The sequence below is a fragment of the Equus przewalskii genome, chromosome 2, assembly GCF_037783145.1.
Source record: "Equus przewalskii isolate Varuska chromosome 2, EquPr2, whole genome shotgun sequence".
NCBI classification, from domain to species: Eukaryota; Metazoa; Chordata; class Mammalia; order Perissodactyla; family Equidae; genus Equus; species Equus przewalskii.
This window is the reverse complement of record NC_091832.1, coordinates 75,640,299-75,667,731: the sequence shown is the minus strand read 5'-3', so window position 1 is coordinate 75,667,731 and position 27,433 is coordinate 75,640,299. Positions and strand designations below refer to the sequence as shown.

Below are 27,433 nucleotides of genomic sequence, written 5' to 3'. Positions count from 1 at the left end.
ACTATGATAAAAGCTGTTGGTACTGTTATGGAAATAGTATCAGACAGGTAGGAAGATCTAAAAATGAGCTCTAAACCTTCTCCCAAATGATTTGCAGCAAGTTACTCAACTTCTCTTGCCGTAAGGGATCATCTGTAAAATAAAGGTGGTCCCTTCTGTCTCTAATATTCTAGGGATCTAGAACTATTTTAGAAATTGGTTATCTTTTTTTTAAATAAAATCTATGGTAAAAAGAACCGATAATAGAAAAATTGAGGGGGGTAACTGACTTAACCTTTAAAGTGAAGTTCTAAATGCTTTATTACTATAACAGTAATTCATAAAGTCAAGTAAAATTATAGCTAAATTATAAACATAGTCACTGGAACCTTAAAATAACACTGTCCCTAAATTCTGTTGTGATGGGATTACTTCTCATGAGGTTGTTTTTGTTTCTAGAGTAGTAATTCATTTGCAACAAAAATTTGTTGCATTGCACAACTATGTTCAAGCCCATTAAACTCCTTAATGGGCTTAATGTTCGTAATACCTGCTGTCAGTCTAATTCTGCTCTTTTTAATTTCTAACACAAAGGTTTCAGTATACTCAGTAGTACACACAGATTTGTATTTTGAAACATCTGCTTTGTGTGCTTCAGCATCTCAGGATTTGCAGATTGGCAGGAAGAGATAACCACACACACACACTTTTTACCTAAATTTTCTGATTTAATTAGTCAAAGATTTGGAAATTTATTTCCAGTAAGTTTTTGACGACCTTAAGAGGCAATAATTTTGAACATTTCCATTTTCTTTTTTTTGAGCTAACAAATACTACATGACTTTGTTTCTCTCTTCAGTCTATACCAAAACTCACCTTTCCTAATGAGTTTCCAGTTATTTGTAGCCCTAGTTTAATGAATGTCCCAGAGTACAACATTTCTCAGTGCAACTTTTCCTTGGTTCCAAGTTCCTTAACAAGACGCCCAGCTGCCAGTATCACATCCCACACAAAGATCCTCCTGGAACTTAAAAACACACCAGATCACGTCTCTCACAGCTGATAGCTGTAGTTTCCCTGTTAACCCGCTCTTCTCAGAGGCCCTCTCAGAACCATCAGCCAAACTCATACCACCCCCCACTTTCTCAGCAAAGGCCCATGACATACTTTAGGAAGCACTTAAAGAAGAAAAAATACAGAAGGAGGAAAGAACAACTCTGCACTGGCTTTCTCTTCTTTCCTTTTCAAAAAATATAGAATAGAGTACATTTTCCCATGCAAACAATCTATATAGTTCAGCTGCTACCTTGTGGGGTATATATAGGCTTTTATTGGCTAAACTGAAAAATATCACCACCCTTTATCACGTTTTTCAGCAGAAATGTATGCTGAGGCCCATACAACTGTCTTAAAGTTTATCTTGGAAATTCAACTTATTCTTAAGTTAATTAAAATATATTATTTAAGGTAATAGCTAATTGTAGTGATGCCATGATTAGAACCTAGGTTTCCATCCCTAGATGTCCAAGTAAAATAAAAAGTGTATAGAATTGAGAGAACATCCTTTGTAAATCCTGTGTTACCCAGAATGCATGTAAAAGCAGATCACAATTCAGATAATAGTTGTTCAGGTTTAGAGAATATTTTTAACTATAAATGGATATGTATAAATAAATTTTATTTAAATATGTTAACACTCCGGTCTTAAATCTGTCTCTTGTAGGTCAGTTATGGGGAGGGAGAAGAAAAGTCTTAATAAAAAATAGTAATAGTCCTAATCCTCATTCTTAGGGGAGGGGGAGAAAAACTGACCTTGATCTGGTTTTTCCTTACCATATTCATGTTTTGTTTTTTTCAATTTTCCTCTGTAGCTTTAGAAGATTTTTAAGAAGCTATAATTTGGAGTATTTAGTTTTGCTTGTTTAATTTGAGCTAACAAATGCACTCTGAATGTTTTTTTCTTCAGTCTATACCAAAACTCACCTTTCCTGGCGGTTTACTAATTGGTTGTAGCCCTGGTTTCATGAATGTTCCCAAGATCAAAGGTACCCACACAGCAATGAAAAGTGGAATTTTGGCAGCAGAATCTATTTTCAATCAACTAACTAGTGAAAACCTCCAATCAAAGACAACAGGTAAGAACTTCCTATTTAAAGTATAGAAAATTGTCAGGTTATTCTTGAAACATTAAAAAAAGAAGCACATACTCAGTATATAGATAGAGGGTGATAATAAATACAATTAAAAATCTTCAGGTCTTTTTTATGTATATTTCAACTGACATTAAAAGATATATATTGGAGCTGGCCTGGTGGTGGAGTGGTTAAGTTCACATGCTCCCCTTCAGCAGCCCAAGGTTCACAGGTTGATCCCAGACACAGACCTAGCCCTGCTAGTCAAGCTGCACTGTGGCAGCGTCCCACATAAAACAGAGGAAGATTGGCACAGATGTTAGCTCAGCATCAATCTTCCTCAAGCAAAATGAGGAGGATTGGCAACGGATGTTAGCTCAGGGCCAATCTTCCTCACCAAAAAAAAAAAAAAAAAAAAAAAGGAGAGCAAGAGAGTGTATCTGTCCCTTTACACAAAGCATTAAGATGTGTGCTGTGCAAAGAAAACTACATGACCCTACTGTCAATAATAGATTTTTATAGCAATGTTCTGTTTTATTCACATCAAAAGTAGAATACCACTGGTGTCCCACCTACTTAGAAATGATTTCAAGTTTGACAGTGCTGCATGTATGTTGCATACATGTAACATACATGCTAAGATACCTCACTAGTACTGTAGTATCTTCAGCCTGAAAACAGACTAGCTTTGCAGAACGCAGAATCCAGCAGCACCTGTTCCTTAGCAGGCTTTGCAAGCACAGGCATATATCTGACCCTTCTCCTGGAGAGGGACAGCTAGCACTACACCTCAGTAAACCCTTAATCTACAAAGACCCTCTAGTGACTCTCGAAAGCCAAAGTTCCCTCACCCCTCCACTTCATCTCTTTTTACTCTCTATTTTAGCCACACTGGCTGCTTCACTGCTTCTGGAACGTGCCAGGCATGCTCCCATCTCATGGTCCTTGCTCATGCCCGACTCCTTTGCTCCCTTCACCTTTGCTTAACTATCACTTCCTCACAGTGGTCTTCCCTTGACCATATCAGTTATTTTGCAACACGCACACACAGAGCACTCCTAACCGACATCTCCCACCCACGCACTTTTTTTTTCCATAGTATATTCCACATTTTGGCACACTGTATAATTTACTTATCAACTTTGTCTTTGTTTCTTGTTTCTTGGATAGAAAACTCCACGACAGCAGGGACTTTAGGTTCACTACAAATCCCAAACACTTGGCACGTTATAGTAACTCAGTAGATATTTGATAAATAAGCCTTGTTCCTTGGAATCCCAGATAACAAATGTTCCTCCAGTTAGAAGTATGCAACCTGATGATGCCTTCAAATGTTGTTGTAGAAATGGAGGCATAGGGTATAAGAGAGGAAGATAAGGTAGAACATAGAAAAGGCAAAAGGATACTTCAGGGAGGACAGAATGGGCAAGATGGTGTATAATAGTTGAGTGGCAGAACGTTTTTTCAAATTTTCTTGCCAAGCATCTTTCCTTGTTGGACCACCAGCCATACTTTCACTGTATCTTGTACACACAGTACCACACAAATAACACTGGAGCTAGTAGATCACCAAAGACTAGATTGAGGGTTAAAGACTGCAGGAAAGGGAAGTGGAGCCAGAACAGGAAACAATGACCGGAAATAGTAGTCAGTGTGGCATTCACGAAAGTTAAGAAGAACCAAGTTGTCCCATTAAATATTAAATGCATGCACCAAGTTTTAGGTCTTGTTATAATTCCCTAGGCTGCCACAACAAAGTACCACAGAAATTTCCTCTCACTTCTGCAGGCTAGCAGTTCAAAGTCAAGGTGTTGGCAGGACCATACTCTCTCTGAAGTCTCTAGGGGTGCATCCTTTCTTGCCTCTCCCAGCTTCTGATAGACCCAGGCATTCCCTTGGCTTGTAGCAGAATAACTCCAATCTCTGCCTCCGTCTTCACCTGGTTGTTTTCTGTCTCATAGGGACACCAGTCATTAGATTAAGGACCCAGTCTACTCCAGTATGAACTCATCTTGACTAATTACATCTCCAGTGACCTTATTCTGAACCATTCTGAGATACTGGGGATTAGGGCTTCGAAACATCTTTTTAGGGGGACACAACTCAACTCGAACAGATAAAGTGTTTCATTGATCAATTATAAAAATTTTCACTTTTATAGATAGCATCAACTTTTTATCTTAAACTTCCCTTTCAGGTTCACTGAATTTTGAAACTAATTTTCCGTGCTACCAGTATAAGAAATCAAATGCCTTATTGCCTGTTAACAACATATATCAAGTGGTTATCTTTTTGGAAGATGCCAACATTTATTCATGAAAGATTCTTCAGTGTGGTCTTATATGACCACTTGTTTTTTTAAAATTACCTAAGATTCACTCATCAGATATTTCAGGAGCAAAATACCTTGATGATAAAGTATTTTATACTCCTTGAGGCAATTTCATACTTAACATCTCATGTTTTTAATAAAAGGACTCCATGTAACTGAGTATGAGGACAATTTGAAGAAATCCTGGGTGTGGAAAGAGCTGTACACTGTTAGAAATATAAGGCCATCCTGCCATGGGATACTGGGTGTGTATGGAGGGATGATTTACACTGGAATTTTTTACTGGATATTTAGAGGAATGGAGCCATGGACTCTAAAACATAAAGGTAATCCAAACACATTTGATAATATGAATGTTATAATCATTAAAAATTCATGAATGGAATTCATTAATTTGTGGAGAAAGCGAACTTTTTTGTTTTAAACTTTATTAGAGAAATGATAAATTCAGTATCTTTAAGAGAGCAGCATATTGTTATTTTAAGAGGGCTCAGGTCTTATTTCTTTGGTATATTTCTAAGTTTTTAGAAAAATGTTTAAGAAACTAAAGCTAGTATTATATTTTAATTAAGAATCTTCAAAACTTTTGAAGGGTCTGACTCTGATCAGCTTAAACCAGCCAAGGATTGCACACCTATTGAGTATCCAAAACCCGATGGACAGATCAGCTTTGACCTTTTGTCATCTGTGGCTCTGAGTGGTACTAATCATGAACATGACCAGCCAGCACATTTAACCTTAAAGGATGACAGTATACCTGTAAACAGAAATCTGTCAATATATGATGGGCCCGAGCAGCGATTCTGCCCTGCAGGTCAGTAATGTGATTTCCATCGATTCTTAAAATAACAAATACTTGTTTTAAACATGTTAGAAATATGCTTCCATTATTTTAAGGCATTTCTATATCTCCGTCCCTTGCTTATAAATTTTAAATGACTCATATCCAGCTTCCTTTAGAAACTCATTATTTTTTTTTTTAAAGATTTTATTTTTCCTTTTTCTCCCAAAGCCCCCTAGTACATAGTTGTGGATTTTTAGTTGTGGGTCCTCCTAGTTGTGGCATGTGGGATGCCACCTCAGCATGGCCTGATGAGTAGTGCCACGTCCGTACCCAGGATTCGAACTGGCGAAACTCTGGGCCGCCGCAGTGGAGCATGCGAACTTAACCACTCGGCCACAGGGCCAGCCCCCCTACAAACTGATTATTTTTATAGTTCTTTAGCAATGTTAAAATAGAGAATTTTTGTTAAGCCTAGTTCAGATGACATTTCTCAAAAAAAGCCTTTCTGTCTACCCTTGGACCAAGCTAAGGATTATGAAACACCAAAGAATACCTTTCAATGTTTACATGACTTTAAAAATTCATTTCTGTCATGGCTGCTCATATATATAAACACACACAGATATAAATATATGGTATGTATGTATATATACTAAAATACTAGGCTATAGCCACGGTTAGCTCAAGGAAATGGTCCAAAACTTTAAATTCATCATGAATACTGTATCTTGTGATGCTAAGCTTTCAACTAGAATCAGAATAAGAACCAGGTCTCAAATGATATGGTAGAATAATATTCAGAAATGTGAAAATTAGTACATTCTGGAGAAGGACGAGAACGTAAGCTCTTGGACAGCAGGGACTTGACTGTCTTTGACTTTTTTTAATCGTTTCTGTCATCACAGTAGGTTACAAACTCCCGAGGGTAAGGACTGGATCTAATTTGTGTGTTCAGCTATAATACACATCTGCATATAAAACTGGAACTCAGACTGCTAAATGTTGAGTTCCCTTGTTAGTAAGACTAACTCAGCCAAATAGTGCTATACCTTCTGCTTTTATCTGTATTTAATTTATACTAACAGCAATAGCACACACTAAAACCTTCATAATATTCTTTATGGGTAAACATTCAGAAAACAAACCTTCAGGATTTCTGTAGCTACTGTTTCCAGAACTTCAGTTATTCTTTTGAATTTAAAAAGTTAGGTGCTTCACAATATTGTATATCTTTCCTTACAGGAGTTTATGAATTTGTACCTTTGGAACAAGGTGATGGATTTCGGTTACAGATAAATGCTCAGAACTGTGTGCATTGTAAAACATGTGATATTAAAGATCCAAGCCAGAATATTAACTGGGTGGTACCCGAAGGTGGTGGAGGACCTGCTTACAATGGAATGTAAACTGCAACTGATTTCATCTGCAGGCACATTTGATAGCCAGTTTCTTTAAAATGTATGGTAAGCTCACTTTAAAATTTAGAAGTTAACAAGTGTCAAAATATCTTACAGCACATTATTGATCAGAATGTTAATAAAATAATCAGTGAAATAAAAATTTTATACTATACCTAAAACTGTCCCATAAAAACTTATGAATATTTCTCTTAAAACTTTATATGTGATGTAGCATATATTTCCCTCTTCAATTCTTCAGACATTTAGTATGAAGAGCAAAATGCACTTTTGGGCCTTAATTGTATATGTTGGCTCATCAAATTCAACACTTTAAGTATAAAAATAAATGTATATTCTAAACCAGAGGTTGGCATCCAGCCCACCACTTATTATTTATTGGAACACAGCAATGCCTGTTGGTTTACATATTGTCTGTGGCTACCTCTGAGCTACAAGTGCAGAACTGAGTAGTTATGACAGATTATAATGGTCCACAAAGCCCAACGTATTTACTCTCTAGCCTTTTAGAAAAAGTTTGCCGACCCCAGAACATGTGTATCTGTAATATCTGTAGGTACACAACACCAGCACAAACCAAAAACAGAAAAATACATCAAAGAGTTGAGGGAAACAACACAAACTTATGCTTTCATCTGTTTATTCAACAAGATGTCTTTAGGAGTTTAAAAATAGGTTGGACACCATTCTTCTTTGTGAATAATACAGACAGCCATTTAAAAAAAATCAACTTCACTGTATTTTGTAACACTGTTTAATAAGAGTGAACCCATATCAGTATTCCTAAGATGTAAACAACAGGGAACTGAAGTAGCAAAGGAAACACATTAGGGATCGTTTATATAATAGACAAAACCCTTACATTTTCTTATTGCCTTTATACAATCAATGCATAATATTTAAGCAAAGCTGAATCCTTACTAAGCAAACATTTTTGCATATGCTGCCTTCTCTTTATCTTTCTGTGCCTTTATCTTTTGTTTGACTTTCAGCAATTCTGCCTGGATAGCTGCAAAATAAATATGTAATATGAGTTATTTCTCAAAACATCCAAAAAATTAGGTTGACCAACAAATGTCTAAGTATGATAGTTCTCTACCCCTTGATAAAACTTTTCTTCTCCAGAGAGTAACTCAGCCCTATTAACAGAAAACTTAACTGAGAAAACAACTGCACAAACACAAAAATCATGAAGCATAATTTTAGAAGACTGTCAATTCAGAGAACTCTAATTGAATTAAACAGATTTGCCTTTTCCCTCTTCCATCAGAAAGGGCAGTTAAGTGCCTCCCTTGTTTGACCAGCAATAAGAGAGCAAAAATATATTTTAATATCTAGATCTAGTATCACTACTCGTAGTTGGTTTATTTGAAAAACAAACTTATTTTTGTCACAGCTTTCCAAAGCTTTCCTTACACAGTAGCTAGAATACTTAGGTTATGGCCAGATTCATCTTAAAGAATGGTCCCAAATATTAAATTCACCATAAATACTGTATCTTTTAGTGCTGTGCTTTCAACTAGAATTATGGTAATAAGAACCAGATCTCAAGTGATACAACAGAACAAATAGTATTCAGTTATGTGAAAATTAGTATTCTGGAGAAGGACTAGAATGTAAGCTCTTTGAGGGCAGGGACCTTGACTATCTTGTTCACTGTAGTATGATCAGTGCCTGGCCCAATAACAGGCATTCTGTAACATCTGTTAATCAGTAGGGTACAATGATTCATAAGAATAAATTCTTAAAGGACAAAATGAACTTTCACCTCAAAAACTGCCAACTTACCTTTATCTTCTGGTGCTATCTCCTGAGCTTTCTTAAGATCAGCCTTTAATTGTAAAAAAATATTTAATGAAATATTAGATGTATGATTTATGAAGGTAGTTGTCCATTTAAAAAAATTAAAATTTAAAACAAAATTTTACCAATGCTTGATCGTATTCTTTTAATCCTTGCCATCCTTGAGCTCTACGGTACAGTGCTTTGGTATTTGATGGGTCTATTTTAAGAGCCTACAAAAAGTTACAAAATTAGTATTTTTATCTAAATATTAAGTATTAAATATATATGCTAGATCTCAACATATTGCCTGTCAGCTCCAAATCAACTCTTCACCACTGTGATAATGGAGCTGGACCCTGTAAAATCTCTCCTCTGCCAGCCAGCACAATGTTTTGTCAGTAGAGGGCACTAAATGGATATAGAAGAGAAAGATGTCTCTTCCAGGTTCCAGTGTGCTCCTCTCATCAGGCTCCTGCAGTGAGCCTGGTCAACAGCACAAAGCATCTCCCAGCAGGCAACTTCCCCAGGCACTCCAGTGAATCCCACAAGGATGGTACCCAATGAACTTCTCTACCACCCAGTGAGTCACAGCCACGCCTTCTCCAATGAGGCCTGGATCTCAGTCCAGGGGCCGGGAGAGGTGCCTCTTCCCTTGGGGTTCCATGTCAGCCTAGAGGGAGCAGCTGCCCCTGTATTTTATATATCTGCTATTCCCATATTCTTTAGACTTCTCTTACCAGCCAATCCCTCATTATTCCAATCCAATCTTAGATATTCTTTTATAGTAAACTGTGTTGAAATTACTGTGTGGTTTCTATCTCCTGACTGGGTCCTAACTGATGATAAACATTTTGAATAAAAATTAGTATACACTCTTACTTGAAATCTAAGAGTTTTTTTAAGGAGCCTGAGTAACTTTTAACAGGTCTCTGTTCGGAAACAAACATTCTAAAAATAATATATTTTGTTAACATGTTTTAAAGATCAATACTCAGATTTTACTGAAAAGGGTATACTGTCTGGCTCACAAAGGGCAAAAAGAGATCTAGAGTGAAGACCAATCTTCTCCTTTGATAACATTTTCCCTCTGTTGTATGCTCCCTTCTAAATATATTCACATCCCTTATTCCACCTACCCTACCAAATTAGGACCTCATTTTATTTCTACTTGCTCTGGGCTAGCTGATCCATGCACATAGCTTACTAAGCAATACCCATAAAAATTACTGGGGGTGGTCTAAAATATATTGTTTAATTTGGAAATTTTTTCAAACTATACAATAGCACGAGAGTGATAATTGCTCTATCTGAGGAAGGTTTATCAGTGAGTATTCTAGCTTTATCAGTGAGTATTCCTGGATGCCCCCATAAAGACAGGTGACCTTTCCGTATGTTCCAACAGTACCCAATCTCCCTATATAAGTCCTGGTGACCCTAAATTAAAATTGACTCCCTCTTCCACCAAATAAAAAGTTCCTTGAAGGCATGAGTCTGTCTTTTAATTAAAATACCTAGTCTCTATTGGGTGTTTAACATGTGCCCAACACTGGGTTAAATGCTTTACAGATGTTATATAATCCCTATAATAACCCGATGAGGCAAGTAGTAGTATTTCCATTTAACATAGAAACAAATTAAGACTCTAAAATTAGGAACTTGCCCAAGATCACAAAGCTAGTAAGTGACAGAAGTCTAATTAAAAAACATGTCTGACTCCACAACCCACATTCTTAATCAGTCCTGGCTTTGTCTTCCAATGCCTAGCACATAACAGATGCTCAATATGTTAAATGAATAAATGAGCTGATATATGTGCTTGGAGGAAAAAAGAAAAAGTATCTTCATAGATAATAAGTGACAAAATGTTGTAAATAGAGAAATAAGATGACTTAAATTATGTTTCATCTAGTCTTGTTAGGTCCTATGTCATAAGATATATTAATGCATATAATATATACATTTTGTTCAAGTTGATAAATCATAACCCAACTCCTTTAGAAAGTTCAACATCAAACAGACTCACCTCCAAACAACTGTCGATAGCTCCCTGCCAATTTGACATCTTCAGTTTACAAGCACCAATGTTCAATACACAGCTTAAAGCTACTGGTTGCAGCCTGGATCCATCTGCTTTCTCAATAACAGCCTTTGAACATTCTACATATCTGGAGAACACATTAATAAAAGTAATATGGAATGCAACATAAACAAGACTCTACTTCTTCAACTTTGTCAAAAAGTGTTATGTCATTTCTGGTACAAAAAGCTCATCAAATGCTAATATTAATATTCTTAATGGACACAATCTTTTTATTAAATACTTATTTTTCTTTGGAAGATTTATTTTTCCCCCAAAGTGTTCAAAGAGGCCAATTTAAGAATAATCCCAAATTTAAAGATAATTATGCACTATTAACACTTTTCTATCTTTAAACTCAGGTCCCCATTATGTACTTTCCAGTGTAACTATGTCTGAAACCAGGGTTCTCATCGTGGGAAGAGGGCACAGGTGAAGAGCCCTGTAGCGCTGGTTTTGAATTGTGTTTTAATAGTCAGTCATGTGCCGCATAACAAAGTTTTGGTCAGTGATGGACCGCATATACAACACCGGTCCCATTAAGATAAGCACCATATAGCCTAGACGTGTAGTAGATTATACTATCTAGGTTTGCGTAAGTATACTCTATGATGTTCACTCAATTGACGAAATCAGCTAACGATGCATTTCTCAGAACGTATCCCCGTTTTAATTGACGCAAGACTGTAGTTTCTGGCTCTGTGCATTGAAAAGGTCCCAGAAACAATGAGCACATTTGGCACCCAGAATTTGGTTTCTAAAGTCTATCCTCACTGAAAAGAATCAAGACTCCTTAGTGAAGTTGCTGATACCAGATCTGGAAACAAGGTGAAGTATAAGATGAGCCTGGAACATCTTGTGCCAGAAAGCAAGTGCTCACAGATAATAGGAATATGTCAAAAGGATATAAGGGGGCTTCTACTGGACAAATCTGGAACCCTTTGAGCATCAAAAAGAATGATGGTAACGGTATAATAGGTTAAACTGAAAAAAATGCACAGGTCTATAATGATAGTAAAAGAGGAAAGGAGTGTGGGGAGGCTCTTTCAAACAAGAATGCCTGCTAGTAACTGCAGAATGAGTGATAAAATTAGAAAACCACAGTTCTGTAACCATCAATGTAATAACTAATTCAGGCAAGGGTCTTCAATGATGCTGAAACCACTGAGTGTAAGGTTAGAAACTGGATATTCGCATAATCTCACAGTATCATCTCACAGAGTACTTCTTAATTATTTACAAAGGGGAAAAGGTGCTTTGACAACAGAGACATCTGGCTGACACCACTTTACCGAGTGCCAAAACTCAAAACAGGCCAAAGTGACATGTGCCTTCAGGATATGATATTGTAGGAAATATAAAAGATCACCTACCTAGGTCCTCTTGCCAAAATATTTAATCTCAAACTAATCTTAAGAAAGCAATCAAACAAATACAGATGGTATTCTATATACCTGATTTAGACTCCACAAAATGCAAGTGACTATAAAAAACATAGAGTAGGGACTGTTAAAAATTAGAGACTAGAGACATAAAACCAAATGATACCATGCATGATCTTGGTTTGGACTCTAAAGCAAAAAATTGAAACAACTGGCGAAATTCAATTATAGATTACATATTAGATAATATTGTATCAATGTTATTTTGGGAGTATTTTATTTATTTATTTTGGTGAGGAAGATCGGCCCTGAGCTAACATCTGTTGCCAATCTCCCTCTTTTTGCTTGAGGAAGACTGTGTCAATCTTCTTCTATTTTATATCTGGGACGCCACCATAGCATTGATGATTGGTGTGTAGGTCTGCACCCAGGATCCAAACCTGCAAACCCTGGGCCGCTGAAGCGGAGTGTACAAACTTAACCACTACACCACCAGGCCAGCCCCCTGGGAGTATTTTAATGGTACTGAAGTTATCCAGAAGTATGTCCTTGTTTCTTAGGAAATACTTGCTAAAATATCTAGGGGTAAAGTGTCAAGGTATCTGCAACTTCCTTTCAAGACAATTCTGCAAAAACAAATATAACAAATGTTAAAAATAGGTGAATGCAGGTAAAAGTACATGAGTGTTCATTTACTATTCTTTCAACTTTTCTGTATTTTGAAATTTTTCAAAATAAAAAGGTGGAAGCAACTAAAGAAATGCAACTATTTCAATACACCTGGTTACTCTGCAAGTAATTTGCAAAAAATAGAATAAACAACTCTGAATTTCACTTTATAATTCAATTTGTAAGTTCTTAAAAGTAATTTACTAAAAATATTTTATTACCTTAAAACTTTTGTGTATTTTTTAATGGCCATCTCCCAGTTCTGGGATTTGAAAAAAGTATTTCCAATGTTTTTTAAGTCTTCTGTTATTAATAAAATTTTATCTATCTGTATAAAAGAAAGAATACAAATACGTTGAATTTTAGTAAGTAATATACTTTAGTGCTAAGTTCTAGCATTAAGACAGACATAAGAAGCTCAAAATTCAGTATTAATTATTTTTAGTAATTTAAGTAATTAAAGTTTGATTAATCTGAAAGTACTCACATCTTTTAAGTCTATATCTGCATCCTCAGGGAAATCTGGATGACTGTCACCAGAACCATCTTTTGGGAATATTCCCCAATCATCCCCTTCCTTTAATTCTCCGCATTCTGCAATAACGCACAACTGTAAAAATAATCCCAAACTGTAGAAGTGCACTACCATGTTGAGAGATTAAAAAAAAAGTCTAGGTTTAAAATTCAGCTGCCAAGTCACTTCTAAACTGACAGACTGATATTAGGAGCCTCAGCTATCTGCTCTAATGACAATAATGCCCTTTATATACATTCCAAATAATACAATGTCACTATTTTACAAAAGTATATTATTGCTACTCAGCAGCTCAATGGGCAGAGAGTAAAGTGAAAACTGCATCATTCTCTATATAATTTTCTTTAGGTGGGACATGTGCTGTCGATTTACTACTGTCCTTCCTACGCTGAGTGACAGCCTACCTCCCGCAGGTATTTGAGTTCCAGTCCCACTCACAACCCTGCCGATTAGGCTGAGGAGTAGTACAGTCATTCTGATTCACAGACATTTAACACAAGGATCTTTAGTTATATAATCTGGCCTAAACTCTTAAGCAATTTATATATGGATGAGGAAACAGGCCAAGAAAAATTAAATAACAAGATCAAGGCCAAACCACCAGTTAAATGGCAGAGTCTGGACAGGATTCTTGGTTTTCTGTCCTCTTTCTACCATGTACATACTGACTCAGTTTTGCAGGTACAGGAAGATTTAAGCAACTTACCAAAAATCACCAAGAATGAAGTTGAGATAATAAATATCTCCTTTTAAATTGCCCTAATCTTCCCCATTGCGGAAAACAGTTTCAAAGAAAAAGTGGTAGAAAAAAATTATCCTAACGTTTTCCAGATAATAATATGATCTTTTTACTTACATTTCTTTAAGTGTATTAAAGATAATAAGACAAAAAGTGCATTTCAGTATAACTTTTTACTTACTTTGGCAGGTTTTTCACCTTTCACTTCTACATTTTCCAGTATCCTTGCCACACCCATTCCTTTAATTACTTGGCCAAACACCACATGTTTCCCATCCAAATGAGGAGTTGGAACCGTTGTGATAAAGAACTGAGAACCATTTGTATTGCGGCCTGCATTTGCCATGCTCAATAAACCCTCCTGATCATGCTGTAGAAATAAAAATTATTAAGACAACCAAGGTTACAGGTACTGGTCTGAACTGTTCTTTTACTGACCATTCACATAAAACTAGGGTGGACTGCAATACCATTTAGGTCAAACAATGTAGTGTAATTTTACTTTGTATAAACTGCAGCCTTTAATTCACAAAACGTGAGGTACTTAATCACTTTTAGACTTTAAGAAAAGCTTATGAAACCAAATAAAATAACAAAAACAGCAGAGCGGTGGTGTTATTTCTAAATTGACCATATTGAGAAAATGCTCATAGTTCATATTTAAGGTGAAGATGCTGCATTAAGGAAATGTAGTAATTAATGTTGTTAGTGCCGTCAAGTTGATTCCAACTCCTAGTGACCCTGTGTAGAGCAGAGTGGAACCCTGCCCAGTCTTTCTGCACCATCTTATCTGCCAGCGCTGTATCAGACAATGCTCTGCTGCTATTCAGACGGTTTTCATGGCCAATTTTTTTGAAAGTGAGCAGCCAGGTCCTTCTTGTTAGTTTGTCTTAATCTGGAAGCTCGCTGAAACCTGTCCACCATGGATGACCCTGCTGGTACTTAAATACCAGTGGCACAGCTTTCAGCATCACAGCAACAGACAGCCACCACAGCATGACGGCCCACAGATGGGCAGCGTGGCTCCCTGCCCAGGAAACAAATGCAGCCATAGGGGTGAAAGCACCGAATCTTAACCAGCTAGTAATTATACTTTGCCCTTTTTTATAATGGATGCTCTTTTTTCTGAGAAGACCTGAACAGTCTTCCCATTTTTATGGGCCTACATTATGATTCTTCCTTTACATACTGATAACTGGAAACAGTGACTGGGTATTTAATTTAGACAGGCCATTCAGTTAGATACTTTCCTAATCTCAAAAGAATCCAAATATTATGGCTTTCATCTCAAGTAAATCAATTCTTCAGAGAATGTCCAGAGAAAGCACTGCATACATCGTGAAATCAAATTTTGATGTTGGCATCAACCTGTTCAAAGGTTCTGTGAAATCCAATTTCTTCATCTTTCCACTTTATCCTCAGGCTTTCTAAATTTACTCCTCCCTGAGACATGCATTCTAACTCTATGTTAGTCTTCCCACTTAAAATGCCTTTTACCCCTCCAATCTAAGTCTAATTCAGCTTTCAAGGCCACCAAGTTTGTAGAAGGCAAGAACTATGTGTCCTTTCTTTTGATCAATGGGATCATCACATAATGTTAATTTTCAATCCTTCTGGTAGCTTCCCTTTTTCCTTTCTAAAAGTTTGCTGCTTTTCCCACAATATTAAATAGAATATTAACTTTATTTCCTCAGCCTCCTACTGCCTTTGTCTTTCCTCATTCACATTCCTCCTTCAAAACGGCATTTGTAATTTAGTTCCTGTCTAACCAAATCTCAGCCACCTTGTGAGGCCCAGTGTGCCCAGCTTAAGTATGCATTCTTCCTCAATGTCTTCCCCAATAATCTGAACCATATAAAGCAAACCTTTCTGCTATAGTATATACAGAAATTATCAATCAATTTAGCAGTTATTTGAATACTCTTCTTCTTCACTTGTCCCATGTGTTTTAATCTTCTCTTCCCAGGTAAGATCATAAATTCCTTGTCAAGAAAGCTTTTCATTTTTAAAAACCCTTTGGTGCCAGTGACAGTACTAAATATATACTTGTAATCAATAAATGCTGTTTAAAAGACTGATAATATTTTCCTTTCAAATTATCCTAATTACTTTGCTCATATTCCTCATTTCCAAAGATTATCACTTTACTTTTGTCCTTACATGTCCATTTGACATGTAACTTGAATGATGCAATATAACCCAATTACATCTTGGGAGAACGAAGGTACAAAGGCACAGGCTACTAATGTCCTTCAGGAGCCTGAACATTAACTATATCTACTAGTTTGCAAATGCCCTGACATCCTGCATATTAGTGATGGTTTTGTTGTTCTCCAAATTCAAGTATAAAGATTCACAAGTTACCAAATTTCTGATGAGAACACTTTTCCTGGAAACAATTTGCCACATGGTGACTGCACTTAAAAACTCATTGGCTTTCCTAAAGCATGTAAACCTGGATCACACTGAAATAATTATCATATTTTTGCCAAATAAAATCCTTACTGAAATTTTTCCATATTAAAGATGCATATTTACAAATATGATACCTTCTAAAAGCAAAGGAGAATCTAAGCAAACTTGAGACATTTACTGGTGTTTTAATCCAACAAGTATCCCAGGCATATAACAACCTTTTTTAATCAGCAATAAGCATGCATTTTGGTCTACTTTACCTTGTAATAGAAATTTTCATCTTCAAATTTTTCACCATAAATACTTTCTCCACCTGTCCCATTCTGATTTGAGAAGTCTCCACCCTGAATCATAAATTTCTTAATAACTAAAAAACAGGAAAATAGCTATTAAAAACTAAGATATGGATGACTTCAGCAATGTTAACTTATCAATACGTAATAAGAAAGACAACTTCCTAAAACATGAGTCCAGTCATGTCACTCTCCCGTCTCTCCCCACCTGTCACCACAACAATGCCAAACTCTTCAAAGGCTTTTCACAATCTGAGTCCAAACTACTTTTACTGCCTGATCTCCCACTAACACTCAAACAATTAGTTCAAATGGCATCTTGCCTACAAAACTGTCAGAGACTCCAAAGTTGGATCTCCTAATTTTTCTCCCATAGTATCTCGATTCTACCTCCATTTTCTAACATATGAATGTATTATCATAATGATCCATCTCTTAACAATTAACTCCTTATGTAGAGCACTCTGTTTTTCATCCTGTAACCATGGGCATGGCTGGGCACATATTAGTTACTCAATAATGTCTATTGAATAAAGGTCAATTATTCCCAGTACATTCGTTATACCCTAGGAAGTACTTCAGCAAATATTATCACTTGGTGTCAAGGGTTCCAAAGACCACTCCCAAGTTCAGAAATTCCCTAGGATACCAGGACTCAACATTTAATTGTCTTACAGTGATAGAATAAGGATACACAGCTGGGTGATAAAGGAAAAAGAGGCAGAGTCTGGAAGAATCCATGTGCAGGCTTCCTTATGCTCTCTCCCTCCCATGAAAGGTCACAGAGCACACCCTTCTCCCAGCAAAGCAGCAGCAACATGTCTATGATAATTCTGCCCAGGAAAGCCCATTAGAGACTCGGCACCCAAGGTTTTTATTGGGCCTGATCGTACAGGCACTCTGCCTAGCATGTACCAAAATTCCAGACTCCCAAAAGGAAAGCAGGTGTTCAGCATAAATCAAACTGTTTGTACAAATAGTCTGGGCATAGTAAACCACCCTTCTGATTTAGGGAATGGTTCAAGGGCCACGTTCCCAGATTCCAGCTAATGGCCACCCCTGCAAGCAGATCTTTCTAATGAGCAGGCTCAGGCCTGCTATGCTAACTCTTTTCCACATACACTATTAGAATATTTTGGTATTTTATTAAACATGAAAGTAAATCAATAGTTTAAATATTCAGAAATCAATGTTAATTTTTTTCCTTTTTTTTTAAAGATTGCACCTGAGCTAACATCTGTTACCAATCTTCCTTTTTTTCTTCTTCTCCCCAAAACCCCCCAGTACATAGTTGTATATTCTAGTTGTAGGTCCTTCTGGTTCTCTGATGTGGGACACCATCTCAGCATGGCTGGATGAGAGGTGTGTAGGTGCACACCTAGGATCCAAACCATCGAAACCCTGGACTGCCAAAGTGAAGTGCGTGAACCCAACCACCTGGCCATGATGCCAACCCTTGTTAATTTTTTCTTAAGTTTTTTTTAATGTTAACTATTCATACGATTATAGTTTAGATTATTAGTTTATTCCCTAAAAAAATTTATTGAGTGCCTATTAATAACTATATTAGATGCTCAAGACAAAATACTAAGAAGATATAGTTCCTGAACTCATGGAGCCTGCAGTCTATCGAAGGAACCATCAAATCACTAAAAAAAGGTATGATTACAAAGTGCAATACGTAGTATGACATGTCATCTTTTAATCACACATCACACAACGGTGTCCAAGACTCTGAATCTTTAAATAGGCAGCAATCTTCCCAAACAATCCTGTCCAAGTAGTAGATATAACTTTATTGTCACCTGGCAGTCAAGTTACCCAAGGTCTACTTAACTATCCCGGCCACAGCCTTCTTTCTCAATCTAATCATATTAGACTGAAGAGTTAGAGGACTGGTGAAACTAGGGTGGTCCATTTCTCTATAAATATACCTTAGGACCTTCCCATAATTAATTCCACTTTTCACAGCCCAACTTTTATGAAACTGAGCTATCACCTCAGATGTCAAAGCATCCTCTTAGAAACTAATACAAATTTTTAACTTTCATCCCTTGCTTAGTGTTTTCTTCTCTAACTCCTACAGAACAGGATTTGATTATCTATATTAATCAGATTCAAAAAATTTACACATACTTCGATGGAAAGGGCATCCTTTGAAATGGAGAGGTTTCCCAGTGGTGGGTCCAATGCCTTTTTCTCCCGTACACAATGCACGAAAATTTTCTGCAGTTTTGGGTACAATATCTGCAAACAATTCTAAGACAATTCGACCAACTAAAAGAAAAAATGAAACTGTGTCAGTATGCAAAACAAGCCACCAAACAGGCAAATGATAAAAGGACAGTTGGTAAAATTATAGTGACTGAGATAACCAAGTTCCCTTTTTTGTCATTTTTCTAATATTCAAATTTAGTCTACCTAAGGTAAAGTATCACGTATCTAAATGAATTTGAAACAATTACTTTTCTACATGTTACAAAGGATCATAAATACAGTAGCCAGCAGATTAGCATCATATAAGGGAAACCATGAAGTACAAATGGCTTTCAAATTCTGAGTAATTTCTTTGACATGTATTCAGCATTTCCAATCACCAAGGAACTAATAGAAGAATATTAAATATCCTTTCAGTGGTCAGGTTGCCCGAGTTTTACATATAGCTGTAGCCTCTGTGCTCTGTGGAACCTGCCTAGAGCTGCCTCTGAAGCAAAAGCTGAAAAAGTTCCCATTCTAAACAATTCTCAAGTCAAGTAAAAATAAACCTGGCACTAGTTTCAAAATAAACTGAAGGTACATATGTGTGTGTGTGTGTATCCATAACCATCCACGGGGTCCCGGAATCCCGATGTGTCCGGTAGTGTATACAATCTAACACACTGCCTGGCCAGCCATTCAAACACGTTACAGAATAAGAGCAATTCAGTTGCAAAGCAACATGCTAATTCACAAGACTTTATCGGCTTCTGAGCTGCGACTGTAACCTAGGTAACCGCATTGCTACATCAAGCTCATTTTCCCCAAGGCCAAAACAGAGACAATGTTCACCAATCTGACTTGACCTCTAAGTTAAGAATGAATAACAAGGAAAAAGCAATAAGCAAAAGCCGCTTTCATTTATAACTAACATAGCAATTGCTGATGTAGCTCGCATGGCAAAAAACATGGCATGACTACAGCCCAACAGACGCATATCCCCGGGGGTTTCTGAATGTCCTACTGCAAACGTAAAATTATCTTATTTTAGGTCAACTTGATGGTGCAAGGTGGCGAAGAGGTGCAACCAAATCAGGAAAGAGAAACCTAAAGGCCGTCACAATTCCCCGTACCAGAAATTTCCAGAAACTTCCGCGCGACCGACAGCATTGGTACAAGGGCGGGGGCTCGACCCAGCCCCGGAGGTCTGGGCTTGTCCCCGCGATCCAGTCTGGGCAGCCATCCCCCTCCGCGTCACTGAGCAGCCCATGGGCCGAACCGCGCCCCACCCTCAGGGTCCCCCGAATCCCGAGAAGCCCAGCCTCCTCCGGGCCACTCCGCGAGCACCAGACTCCGCTCACCTCGCTCCCCTCCGATGTCCACGTCAAAGAAGACTCGGGGGTTACCGGGGTTGGAGGGCTTCGCTTGGGGGGACGGGTGCGACATCTTGACTCGCACACGCGTTTGCAAACCGGCTCAGAAAACCTCGTGGCCTCGCCGCCCGGCAGCTCAAACCCGGGAGCGCTTTTCTCCCAGAAGAGCAGGCGGCGGCGCTGGCGAGCCACTTCCGGCGCCAGGGCCCAGGGCCGCAGCCCGACTTCCGGCGCCGCAGACCCGCGGGTTTCCACGCGCGGCCGCTTCTCCTCGCGTCTTCAAGCGCTGGCTATTTTGTGGTTCACTGAAGTTACGGCCCCGGATCTTTGTATTTTCGCTGTATTTCATGGCTTTTTCGACCATCGTGGTGTAGAAGAGCACTGGAAGCAATCATCCCCATTCCAGTCTCAGGTCAGCCACCAACTGGCGTGTGACTACTTCTCTGAATCTCAGTGTGCTTGTCTTGAAAATGGGAATAAAGATGCTTACCTCGGAGGGGCCTTTGGAGGATTAAGGACGTCAATCACTTAAGCACAATGCCTGACACAGCCTGGTGGTCGCTGTCAATAGTTGCATATTATTGTTGCCATGTTATTATAATTTGATCTTCATGTTAACAGTAGAAGTGAGAGCGGTGAGGCTAAATGCTCCGGACAGCTGAAGCGGAGAGTCCAGCAGAGAGCGCAGTTTCCTGATGAAACTGCCTTATTATAGTCCACTTTTCCTTTAAGGGAATTCGTGTCAACATTTTACCTATTTATATGAGAACATAGTCTCACCTCTTGAGAAAGTCTAATTTTGGAGAAAAGTGGTATGTTCCTGTGTAGATCCCTTGGGCGCCAGTTATGTTGGGGCCCAGCAATTTGGATTCAGCCTGCTGCTTACCTTACCCGTAAGGCATAAGGTATCTTTAGATGATTAAGTTTCTGTTTTTTTCTTATCACTGGGTAAAAAGACATGGTATTTGAATGCAGCACGAATAGAGTATGTGTCTGAAGCCAGGAGCTGTGTGTCCCTAGCTGCAGCCACTGGCTTTTTGGAAGGGAAGACCGGTGCTGATTATCCGCTATGGGAACTGCCACCATGGAGGGGGCTAAAGACTCGTGTCCTGCTTGCTGCCTGGTCTCAGGAGATGTAAAAATTAGGAGTATGGTTAAAGGGCAACCAGTTTCCTACTCTCAGCTTGAAGTGGCCTTAATATGCACTGGGCTAAGCATTAAAGTTGATGTTAACAAAGAAAAAAAGGAATGAGTTCAATATACACTACATACTAGGAGTGTGACCAAAGAACAGTCATTTAATTCCGAAACCTTCCTTTTCAGAGAAGTGGAAGAGTGGGGTATGAGAATTGGAAGAGATAATGTGCATATATTTGCTTTGTAAATTCTAAAGTATTGTTACGCAAAGATTATTTTTAAAATCCTTGTGACAATGAAATACTATGGGGTCTGGATTCATTTTAAAACACCCTACTCTGTGCCCCCTCTTTGTTGAGCAGCAGCCCTGGGATCGCAGCCATGGAAGAGACCACCTTGCAGCTTACTGCTTTTCTGTACTGTTGGTTTCCAAAGTTAGGAGGAAGGAAGCAGGGAGCAGTGCCCCAAGCATTGGCTCCCCCAAGACCTGTTTTTTTCCTTGTTTGTGTTGATGTTGGGCAGGTCCTCGCTTGTCCCTTCCAGGCACCTTGGAGGGGCAAGGAGCTGAGGACAACCACACCCGGGGTCCAGGGGCACAGGCAGTGCAGTGCAGCTTTTGGCTGTGTACATAGAGTGCTTTATTCTCCACAGAGTGATACACACGTCGGTGGGTACCAGTGTCCCCATATGTGCAGAACTGAATAAAGTGGGTCTCTGAGAAAAAAAGTACGTCCACACAAAGCTCACGGGTCCCTACCAGTGGAGTCACATCACTGTCCCACTCCTGGCCACTAGGGTGACCCATAGCTAGGGTCAGACGAGTGGGTGGTGTCGTGGATGAAACAAAATTGGCCATGTTGGATTCTTGAGGGCAGATGATAGCTGCATTGGGGATTATTATTATTATTCCCTTTACTTATGCCTGTTTGAAATTTTCCATAATAAAAGATCTTTTAAAAGAAAAAAATCACTTGTCCAATTTTTTCTGTGTATTACTTACTAGGTGCTCATTATAAAACTAACTTGTAAAGTAGTTGTTAATTAAAATAGCAACATACCTTTTGCAAAGAAAGATGCTGCTAAAATTTTAGGGCAAATCAATAAGAACATCATACTGATTAAATTTTTTTTAAAGATTTTATTTTTCCTTTTTCTCCCCAAAGCCCCCCTGTACATAGTTGTGTGTTTTTAGTTGTGGACCCGACTAGCTGTGGCATGTGGGATGCCGCCTCAGCATGGCCTGATGAGCAGTGCCATGTCTGCGCCAAGGATCCAAACCGGCGAAACCCTGGGCCACTGAAGCAGAGCATGCAAACTTAACCACTCGACCACAGGGCCAGCCCCTGATTAAATTTTTCTGTGTAATCACAAAGTTCTGTCTTTACCAAAATGTATATATATGTACGCAGGCCTACATAGATACTTAGCAAAAGTCGATTCATTTATATGACAAATATTTAGTGATCTCTTACTACTATTCCAGGCACTGTTCTGAGTGCAGATGATACAATGATGAAAAAAAGCACAGTCTTTTGGGATTGCCTGGTGGCATAGGAGTTAAGTTTGCTCACTCTGCTTTGGCAGCCCAGGGTTCGCAGGCCCAGACCCCAGGCACAGACCTACACACAGCTCATCAAACCATGCTGTGGGAGTGTCCCACATACAAAATAAGGGAAGATTGGCACAGATGTTAGCTCAGTGACAATCTTCCTCACCAAAAAAAAGATACAGTGCTTATACTTAGCTATATAAATCTTACAGTCTAATGGGAGGGGAAAACTATTGAATAAAGCTCTACAGTGCAGTGGGATCAGTGCTTTAATAGGGAAAATGCAATTACATTCAACACAGCAGGGTTACTGAACATAGGGGTCTTTTCTGAGATTAGAAACGTGAATAAGGTCAGTCAGCAGAGTGTATGTGGCATGTAAGAGGGGTAAGGCGGGAGCAGGTGAAGAGCATGTTCTAAGGAGCGGGAACCATATGTACTTGAAAAATGAAAATGTGCAAAAAAACCATGAGGACTTGGGAGGCTTTCTAGCTATAAGTCTTCACTCTACCTCCCCCTGACAAGCCAGTTTTTCAGGTAGTGCTTTCACATCAGCTGGGTCTGGACCAGTGGCTTTAGTACTTGGATCAGAAGTCATAGTTTGGTGTCTATTTCTGTCCAGATTTTCTTCATACTGAGTATTCAGGATGAGAAACAGTTTTGTAGCTTAGCCCATTTTATCCCTGAAGTAAAAAGGAAAAGGAACAATGAGGAGAAGTCAGAGGTGTCCCTTTGGCAACTCACTGATTTATTTTTCTATAGCACTACCACTTTGTAATATTCTAATTTATTACATACTCATTTATTTATTTCATCTATCTCCTCCCATTAGAATTAACTCCACAAGGGAAAGAATCTTTGGTTTGGTTTGTTTTTTTTCGTTACTCTATCCCCACTACTTCCAAACAGTGTCTGGCACACAGTGCTCAATAAATATTTTTTAATGAATGAATGAGTTATATAGAACGCTAATGGCCTTGAGAACGTTCATAAAAGAATGTTAACAAGAAATTTCATTATGTGAAATTATTACCATGTATCTTTATGTATAATTTGAGAAGATTCTCTGTATCAGCTGTCCATACTGATCCTTTCAAATTCCAGCACATTAAAATTAATATAAAATGTTAATTTCTTATGAGTTGATATCCTTCAATCCCATGATGTTTATTCATTGTGGTTTCCTGAAGATCTAGGACAGCTCAGCACATAACTTCTCTGTCCCTTGATAAACAAGAGAGAAAAAATAAACCATTCTCTAACACAGTCTCATGTCTGGGCTGCAGACTGATAACTTACACTTTGTCTCACAAATATCAAATGATGAATTCACATTAAAATTTTTATTTTGATCCACTAGCTTAAAATCAAGCTTTAGCTTATTATTCCAAGAATTGTTACTTTTATGCCATAACCTTCTAACCATTATCATGATGAGTATCATTATGATTAACTAGGCCGCATAATTAAGCACTTCTACTCTGCCATCAGACTTCTGGGGCTCAAATTCAGTCTCTAATCGATACTAACTTGTGACTTTGGACAAGTTACTTACCCTCTCTATGCCTCAGTTTCCTCATCTGTAAATTAGGATAATAATATATATCTCTTAAGGTTTTTATAAGGATTAAATGAAGAATTATTTAGCTACAATAGTATCCAGCACATAGTAAGTACTCAATAAGTGTAAGCAAATTTTATTAATCATAAATAGCTAATACCATATTATAATAATTACTAATATTAACGTATTTCAAAATGAAAGTTAAAACTGCAAAGGTGCTTTGAGGCTGCCTCTATATTCTCAGAATAATAACGTGATTCTTCCTGTTGTACAGGTTTCTAGGTGTAAGAGGCTAATCCAAATGTTACTCTCACTGTGTCTAGAGTTTTCACAGTAAAGTAACAGCTTTGTATAAACTGTCATATTCCTAGAACCAACCCGAATAACAGAATCATACCTTTCAAAACCACTCCAGAACTGATCCCTAGTGAAAAGATAAATCCTTCTTCCAGAAGACAACCTGTCCCATTGTTGGTCTGCTGACTTAAAACAGGGCTTCTAAGTTCTGAAGTCTTCTTGCCTGTGTTTAACAAGGAACAGAGCCAAGACCATGCACTATGACTTAGGGCTAAGGACAAAATTTCATCTGGATGAAAGGAGGAATATTTTCTCTAAGAGCCTTATTATTATTATTATTTCTGTCTGTTCCTAATAAGTGTGGTGGGATAATATTAATACATTGCCTCCCCCACTCAATATTCTCTTTTCTCTTTGCCTATCACTCCACCCCAAACAAGCAGCTAGGCAGTCTGTGCTCATTGCTTTAAGAGAAAGATGATATGACAGCAAAAAATTAACAAGACAAGAAATAACAAGTATTGGAGAGGATGTGGAGAAAAGGGAACTCTCATACACTGCTGGCGGGAGTACAAACTAGTGCAGCCACCATGGAAAACAGTGTGGAGATTCCTCAAAAAATTAAGAATAGAACTACCATAGGATCCAGCTATTCCACTGCTGGGTATTTATCCAAAGAACATGAAAACACGAATGCATAAAGATACATGCACCCCTATGTTTTTTGCAGTGTTATTCACAATAGCCAAGACTTGGAAGCAACCTATGTGCCCATCAAGGGACAAATGGATAAAGAAGATGTAGTATATATAAACAATAGAATACTACTCAGCCATAAAAAGAAAAAAGATGAAATCTTACCATTTGCAACAACATGGATGGACCTTGAGGGTATTACGCTAAGTGAGGTAAGTTGGAGGGAGAAGGTCAAATACCATATGATCTCACTCATAAATAGAAGATAAAAACAATAACAAACAAACACATGGTGACAGAGATTAGATATGGTGGTTACCAGAGGGGAAAGGGGGAGGGTGGAGGGTGAAAGGGGTGATTAGGCACATTTCTGTGGTGATGGATCTCAATTGGTCTTTGGGTGGTGAACATGGTGTAATCTACACAGAAATCGAAATATTATGTTGTACACCTGAAATTTATATAATGTTATAAACCAATGTTACTGCAATAAAAAAAAAAAAAAGAAAGCAGAGGGGAAAAAAGGAGTCTCTTCCTGGCTTTGGTGTTGCAAAAGGCTTGGCTTTACAGGAACAAAAAGAAAGTCCTGGCATAGCAAGAGATTCAGATAAAACATCTTTTTTTTAAGAGCATGGCCTTCCACTCACAGAAAAAAAAACCCTCAAACAAACCCATCAGCCGTGCTGGAAAATAAGGAGGTTGTGGATGGTGGAGAGAGGAGAGTAGAAGGGGAAGTAATGGCAGGGCAGATTTCCACTGTTCCAGAGGTTGGGAGTCTGTATCATCCTTGGTCACATCCCTGGGAAGCCAGCAAACCTCCACTGATGAGTTTGTGTGACCTGAAGGCAGAGGAAACATGTGCTCTGATTCCTGAATATAGCCCCAGAGAGAGAATATGGATTCATGGTGTGAGTAGGTAGATAGGAACCAGACAGACTTTCAAAGATTCCTTATGCCCTAACTTGGAGTGGGAACAAAACAACATCCGTGTATACCCCAGTGTGTGATAGAAGAGGAAAGACAGTCTCGAGACTTAAAGGGAGCTTGCAGAAGGGAATTCTGACCTCAGTGGAGACCTGAGAAGTGGTGACTGAGTGAATTTCTCATTGAATGCCACTGTGGAGAGATGACACTGAGAACCAGAGTCTTCCAACCAAAAAACTTGCCTCCATCCTAAACATTCTCAAGTTTAGATCCAACCCCAGGGGGGAAAAGGTGAAATACCAGAAACTGGCAAAGATTATGGTATTACCAACCCTCTGGAATAGGCAATTCAAAGTTGAATTTAAGGTGAGTTATAGAAAAATAAACTTGTGTTTCATATACATCTGAGTTTATACCTCTACTTGGACATACGTTGTGCACCATTGAGTTCCTCAGTAGGACCCAGACAAGTTTGAAGTAACAATCCCTTTGTCAAAGGTAAGAAGTTAGGAAGGACACCAGAGTTTAGAAAGTTTCAGGACCCTGTCTGTAAAGAGTCAGGCTCCAACGGCAACATTGGAACGCCAAGAAGAGGTTAACATGTAACTCTTGTAATCATGTAAGGAGACAAAATGACTCTGCTCCTACAGGGAGCATTGGTGTTGACCAAGTACTAAGGTGTGGGAGAGCTTCCTAACTAAGGATCCCTGCTCTGAACTGTATAAAGTGTTGCTTCCACTATAGATCAGTAATTATAGTTTCAGTGGAAAAGCAACTCTCAGGTTCTGCCTGCTAAATTTACGGCCATCTAAGGATAAATTGCAGTTTTTCTGAGCTAGAACATTGAACCAGTAGAAGACAGCAGATGCCACCAGGGGACAGTAGAGTCTCTGCCACCAGCAGAAACCATCCCACAGACAGAAATGGTGCAATAGACTTTGTGCCTGGGGACTCCCAATATGACAAGGTTCTTTTTCTGGGAGCTGGAAGTGATATGACAAAAAAGCATATTGATAATCAGCTTATAATAACACAGGTAAGTGAGAGTTTATGTGTATTCCTTTTCTGAGGAGTACTAATAAGATTAACTGTTTTCAGTTGCAAAATGTGTATTTATCTTTATCCGATAGAATAAAACCAATGATACAGTGATCTAA

General features: G+C 38.3%; 2 protein-coding genes across 2 annotated transcripts in view; one reads left to right on the top strand and one right to left on the bottom strand.

The window, feature by feature from the left end:
* ETFDH (electron transfer flavoprotein dehydrogenase) overlaps positions 1 to 8,572 on the top strand; it is a 33,155-nt gene extending 24,583 nt beyond the window's left edge. The window contains exons 10-13 of the mRNA XM_008522686.2: positions 1,946 to 2,114; positions 4,587 to 4,769; positions 5,036 to 5,257; positions 6,470 to 8,572. Coding sequence (XP_008520908.1) covers positions 1,946 to 2,114; positions 4,587 to 4,769; positions 5,036 to 5,257; positions 6,470 to 6,633 — 738 coding nt within the window. The 3' untranslated portion in view covers positions 6,634 to 8,572. The remainder of the gene's footprint in view (positions 1 to 1,945; positions 2,115 to 4,586; positions 4,770 to 5,035; positions 5,258 to 6,469) is intronic.
* On the bottom strand, positions 7,269 to 20,783 carry PPID (peptidylprolyl isomerase D). The gene is made up of 10 exons (XM_008522688.2): positions 20,098 to 20,783; positions 18,677 to 18,817; positions 16,508 to 16,614; positions 14,014 to 14,202; positions 13,046 to 13,168; positions 12,780 to 12,886; positions 10,454 to 10,595; positions 8,574 to 8,660; positions 8,434 to 8,476; positions 7,269 to 7,654 (listed from the first exon to the last, which is right to left on the bottom strand). The coding sequence occupies exons 1-10, from the start codon at positions 20,180 to 20,182 to the stop codon at positions 7,566 to 7,568; spliced, it is 1,113 nt and encodes a 370-aa protein (XP_008520910.1). The 5' UTR covers positions 20,183 to 20,783; the 3' UTR covers positions 7,269 to 7,565.
* Positions 20,784 to 27,433: the final 6,650 nt, after the last annotated feature.